The sequence below is a fragment of the Coffea eugenioides genome, chromosome 8, assembly GCF_003713205.1.
Source record: "Coffea eugenioides isolate CCC68of chromosome 8, Ceug_1.0, whole genome shotgun sequence".
In the NCBI taxonomy this organism is placed as follows: Eukaryota; Viridiplantae; Streptophyta; class Magnoliopsida; order Gentianales; family Rubiaceae; genus Coffea; species Coffea eugenioides.
The window spans coordinates 11,747,978-11,753,947 of record NC_040042.1 but is presented as its reverse complement, the minus strand read 5'-3'; the positions used below and the strand labels follow the sequence as shown (position 1 = coordinate 11,753,947).

Genomic DNA, 5,970 nt, shown 5'->3' with positions numbered 1-5,970 from the left:
TTCATTGGACAAATTACATTACAAATGTGGAAGATGATAGTTTGTTGATAAAATTCATTTGTAAAGGTCATGATCTTATGTTTTTTTTAAAAATATTTAATTAATTTGGAATATATATTTAAAAAATGGTGCTACTTATTTCAAATTTTATTGATTTTGAATTCTTTTAATTTTTTTCCTTTTTCCTCTATTCTGTTCACATGTTTGTTTCTTGGTGGGAGATTTTTTCAGAAGAAAAAGTCTTATATGAATATGTAAAATATATAATTAAATTAGTATAAATCATAATTTTTTTAAAAAAAAACTTAAATGAGAAGTGGAGCGGGGCAGGTATCCATTGATTCAATCCTATCTCAATGGCGCAACGGATCTTCTGTCCCACACCCTGTGCCACTCTCTGTCTCACTTTTTATTATATTGCTATTTCTCCTGCATAAACATCATGTTTTAATTCTTTTTTGTTTCCTTAAAATCCAATAACTATTAATTGAGTAATACACAAAATTTAACAAACTCAAAAAATCAAAATGCATAAAAAATGAGTTTTTTATGAATTTTCTGCTATATTTTTTAATTTTCTATTATATATTACTTTTTGAAGGTGTTGTATTTATTTTTTACTGAATTAATAGTTATTGAATCTTAAGGAAACAAAAAAGAATTAAAACATGATATTTATGCAGAAGAAATAGCAATATAATAAAAAATGGGACATAGAGTGATACAGGGTGTGGAACAGAAGATCCGTTGCGAATCAATGGATACCCGGTTGTTGGGTACTTACTGATATGCGGGATGGGTAAATGTAAAAAAAAATGACTGATCCATAATGTGTAGATCGAATCAATTAAATAGTGCACAAGACGGATACTCGACTCGTGCCATCCCGTTGCTAATTGATTTTGCCTCTCCAACCCAATCAAGAGGCCCAGCTGCAAGAATCTTATAAATGACGCAGAAACATTAGAACAAAATTTACAGGTTCAAGGGGGCAAACTATAAAATGTATATACTCGAAGAATCCACTAAACAATCTTATACTTTATTTCTTCAAATTAAAAAAAATTGGGTACTAAAACTGTATTTTTTCAAATAAAAAAGATCGGTGCATCTTCAATTTGTGGGATCTAATTCAACATTTCTTTTTTTATTATTTGTGGTCAACCAACTAACTCAATATTATTTGGGTCAAATGGCATGGTTCTCTAACTAAATAACCAAAATTGTTTTTCAATTATTAAATGTTTTAACAAAGTCTAAACTAAATGTATCATTTAAAAGGATGCTTTTGTTCAAGTAAGAATGTTTAAATTTGATTTCGTTGTTCGTAGGGCAAAAATTTGGATTAATGTCATAATTGTTAATCTATGATGTTGTGAGTATCTGTATTTTAAACTTTAGCAAGCTTTTTTTTTTTTGTAGTTTTCTTATATATATATATATATATATATATATATATATATATATTTTAAGCGGGCTATACCTCCTACTTCCGCCATCTCCCATCTTACTACTCTCAGCCCAACCCTCTCGCTTGTATTTTTGTGGTTAAAATACATATTGTAGCTTACGAAATGCAACAAAAAAAAATCATTTATATAGTCAATTATCCAAATGATAATGGATTTGCCGGGTGGTAAAGACGTTTAGCTCGGTTTGGTTATCTATAAAGTAATTTGACCGAAAACCCCAAAGGAAAAAAAAAAAAGACATGCCTTGTAATTGTTGTCTTTTTAATAGATAACCCATCCAAGAACACTTTCAGGCCCTGATAATCACCGTTTAGGAACAGAAGAATTCCTTGAAAAAAATTTACATATATTACTGTATAAATAGCATAATACAACAACAAAAGAGCCAAGAAAAAGTAACAATTATAATTACAACATGGCACTAATTAATGAGAACATAAAACATTTTATCTTTTAGTTTCATTCAAATTCACCAATGAATCTCATTAGGTATTAGATGCATGAACCAGATAGAGCGCCTGTAGCTTCAGTGATATCCAATTGGAGCTGAAAAATCCTTCAACTCATGTCCCTGGCACTGAATATCCTGAAATTAAAAGACATAGAAATCAAAAATTAAAAGTAATTCTTTACCAAATCTAAAATTGATCTAATAAAGGAAATTTTGTTAATAATATAGTACTTACTAACTTAATGATCGATAAACAAAAGAAAAAAGGGAAAGAAATTGTATAGAAAACTTACGGATGCGAAGTGGTTAATGTCTCTGTGATGTGCCTCATCAGCCCTTATAACTGTGACAACATCTTTGAGTGTTGAATCAGGTGGCAGACGCCAATAATCAATGGCAATGGCTGGTGCAGGTTTGTTTTCAAACAAACCTTTTTCCAAATCTATCAGAAATTCAGTGTAGGAATTCACTGCCTCTTCTTCAAGATATCCCGTTATGCGATGAGCAAGTTTTGGGGAGGCCAAATATGCAAGAAAGTAGCCATTGAAGAACACACCCTGCACTGCAAAAACTAGTGCTCTTTCATACCATTTTGGCTGTGATAATTCAAGAAATGTCATTAGATGCATCCTTTCATTCTCAGCTTCTTCTAGTAATGCCTTGATCCATCCTCCACTGTGCTCGAATCGGCGCAGGGATCTGAGGTGCAACAGCATCCCTCCAACCATGCCTGGCACAGCTGCTACAGTTTCTAGTAACATTGCGTGGCACATGTGACGTCTCTGTAAAAATTTGTATAAATATAGCTGAAATCAATATGAAGCTTAGTTTTGGCAAATAATAATGCTTTTCTACTGTTATATAATTCAAGTATCGAGTAATTTGATTTTGTATTTTAGTATACTCCTATAAAGCTTCCCAAAAATCAGAATGCAACCTCAAGCATTGATTCTCTTAAAGGTGCCCCTCAAATAGCCAAAAGTTTTCCAGTTCTAGTACTTCATACGGGAATGTCCCGATAGTGAAAATTATATAGTAAAAGAAACAGATTCTTTTTTTTTTTTTTGGAAAGAAGAAATAGATTCATTTTGAAGCTTATGAAGCTAAGTGGCAACCTTGCACTTGAACTTTGAAGGGCTAAGTTGACACAATACTCTGCTTTGCAGACAGAAATTGTAGAGTTTAATTCTTGAGGGGCTCGATTGACACATTTCACTAATATTAGATGGGCTCGATATATGCACAATTGTATAATAATTGGAACCCGTCCAAAAATCAATGAGAAATGATAAATAGAATTCCATTTTTTAGCCTCATTTCCCACCTTTCTATTACTAAAATGCCTAGAACACTTGCACAGAAATGTTTAAAATTTTGATTGCCAATAAAAGCAGTATCTTATGGGTTTTTTAGCCATTTGATTAAAAAGATTGGATTGGGGCGGATGAGGTTGAAATATGGGTGAATTTATCATTTCCCACATCAATACAAAATTGTTGTAATTTAAGCCGCCTGAAATGTAGATTGGTTCTCTTAAACTGCCCCTCAAATAGCAAAAATTTTTCCAGATTCAGAACACGTATAATAATCTTCCAAGCTTGACCCTTATGTTTAGCTAGCAAAAGGTGCAGGTTTCGAGCCAAGTTTTAGAAGTTTATGAAACAAAATGGAACTTTTGATATTTGAAGGGCTAAATTGACACAATACTATACTTTGACCACAAAAAAGTTTGGAAAAATAAAATTCAGTGGACTCGAATAACAATTTTGTACATTTTAGATGGGCTTAGCTTGAATAAACAGTTAAAGTTGTTCAATCAAGTGCAATTTTGGGACATAAAATTTGTAGAATGAACTAGTAAGTTTACCTGAAAGAACAAGTTGGTTGGATACTTGAGAGATTGCACAATCCAATAAGCTAATTTATCATTCAATGTGGTAGCCTCATGATGTTTCTTGACATCAATTGATGTGTCTGCTTTGTAAGTCTCCCATGGCTGTCAAATGAAACCAACTTCAAATTAAATACAAAATCTCATATTCAAACAAAATAAATTATTAAATTCCTACTCTAAAATTCATCCTAAAAAATTGCCTTAACAAAAAAGCAAATGTTAAAGCTTACCAATAGTTAATTACCAAATAACCCCTAAAGTTTGAGTAAGTTAAAAGTGAATACTAAACTTTGAAGTGCCTGCTTTGGCTGTCAAATGAAACCAATATCAAATAAAAATGCAAACTCTTATATTAAAACACAAAAATTGTGAAATTCGCATTTTAAGTTTGAGTACAGCTCATTTTTCTTTTATTTTCATCTTACCTAAACTACAAAAATGAACTAATAAAGCTTAGAAAAAGTATTTTACCAAAGAACCCCTAAAATTTGAGTAAATTAAAAAATGAGCTCTAAATTTATTGACCTCACAAATAATAACATATCCGACCATGGACTTGCTTGCATACATACCCTGAAACAATTCCACCTCCAAGGTGATCCATCTTCCTTAGTGATATTAGGAGGAGCCACTCCCCAGTAGCTTACTACTGCCTTATGATCAGCTTGACCTTTAGAACTGTCAACTGCCCCGGTTGGAGCTGTCGATGTCTTCTCTTCTTTCCCTACATTTGGAGCCATAGAACTCCAATTCCGAGCCTCTGGGATTGGATTCCAGATGCTGACTCCGATTCCTCTAATCCCTGAAATCTTAGAGGCTTCAGACACCATATTGCCAAATTTTGATGATGGCAAAACATGCTGTTGAAGCTGCCTCAGAAGTAGGCCAGAAAACTTCATTGCAGGTATGTTACGACTCATCTAGGAGATCGATAACGGCCTCTGAATTGAAAGAAAGAAAGTGAAACTAATGGAACCAAGAAATTTGGAAGAAGTAAAATATTTTTGGAGTTTATTAGTTAGTAAATGCAGATGATTGTTGACTGCTGGAGATGAGTGTTGGAAGTTTATATAAGGTCATGGTTTGTGATGAATAGTCAACGTCGATCAACATAGGAAGCAAGAGAGAAAATTCCTCGGGACATAATTGTTTAGACAGATGTAAACTAAAGAACATGAGAGGGAAGGAAGAAATTTCTTTCCAAGTTGATTGGGAATCTCCAGGTCAACAAGGAACATGTAGGAGTAATGGATTACGTATATAATGTGTCTGTATTCAATGGATGCTTTGTGAACCTTGTTTAATCTTTTGAAAAAGTTAAAGTACATAAAAAAAAGGTGATTAAATAGAAAAGTCAGAAAATAACTAAGGATCTACATTGTGTTTTGTATAATAATGACTCTCTGAAAGAAAGTTTACAATTATATTGACCTCTCTAAAGGTTTAAATGGATTTTGTTCTCCAGACCCAATTTAATTGTTGCATGTCTTAATCAGGTGACATTGAAAATTTTAATTTGACTTTCAAACCCTTCGTTTCTCCCTTCTCTCTTGTAGTATTCGGAGTCTCCCTTTGAACTATAAGTAAATAAATGGAACAAATCTTGGTTTAAGTGTGACGGGGTCGGATTTGATATATAAGCGTGAAGAAAAGTCTTAAATTTTGAGATTGCTTTTCTAATATTGGTTAATAACATTGGTAAAAACTCTACCCAATAGTTGTTTGATGAAAGATTGATGATCCCATCTAATTTAAGCTTCCATTTGAAGATTGTTGTGTAGTTATATTGGACGTGTATGTACATGCTATTGCATGAATTCTCAGGGAGATTAGAAAAATTTTGTACACTAAAGAGGATTTCTGCAAGGGTTTCTTTCCAACTCTGCAATCAATTTTGATTTGATTTTGAAATGGATATTTTTCTGGTCAGGAAACGTCCAAAGTTATAATGGACGCGTTTTGTAAATGTTTGTGTCATATTGGGCCTCGGCAAGTGCAACACGGGCACGGCAAGCAAAGAAGTTCGAGATATTTTGTTTGCAATCAAAACTCGTTAGCGGTTATTAATCAATTTCGTGGAGGCTTTAATTGTTCAAAATGAGAAGCACTATATCAACTTTTCCTTCAAACAAAAATCCACAAAGCATATCAAC

General features: G+C 32.7%; 1 protein-coding gene across 1 annotated transcript; it reads right to left on the bottom strand.

Moving 5' to 3' along the window:
• Positions 1–1,800: 1,800 nt before the first annotated feature.
• LOC113781655 (ubiquinol oxidase 2, mitochondrial-like) lies at positions 1,801–5,039 on the bottom strand. The gene is made up of 4 exons (XM_027327619.1): positions 4,390–5,039; positions 3,791–3,919; positions 2,217–2,705; positions 1,801–2,058 (listed from the first exon to the last, which is right to left on the bottom strand). Exons 1-4 carry the CDS (start codon positions 4,735–4,737, stop codon positions 1,999–2,001), a joined length of 1,026 nt encoding a protein of 341 aa, XP_027183420.1. The 5' UTR covers positions 4,738–5,039; the 3' UTR covers positions 1,801–1,998.
• Positions 5,040–5,970: the final 931 nt, after the last annotated feature.

Bases quoted from the DNA above. Each gene is read 5' to 3' on its own strand.
- LOC113781655 (XM_027327619.1), bottom strand. From the start codon at position 4,737: ATGAGTCGTAACATACCTGCAATGAAGTTTTCTGGCCTACTTCTGAGG. The intron at 3,920-4,389 runs GTATGTATGCAA...TTCATTTGACAG, and splicing joins GGAGGTGGAATTGTTTCAGG to CCATGGGAGACTTACAAAGC. The intron at 2,059-2,216 runs GTAAGTTTTCTA...TTTTAATTTCAG, and splicing joins ACATTAACCACTTCGCATCC to GATATTCAGTGCCAGGGACA.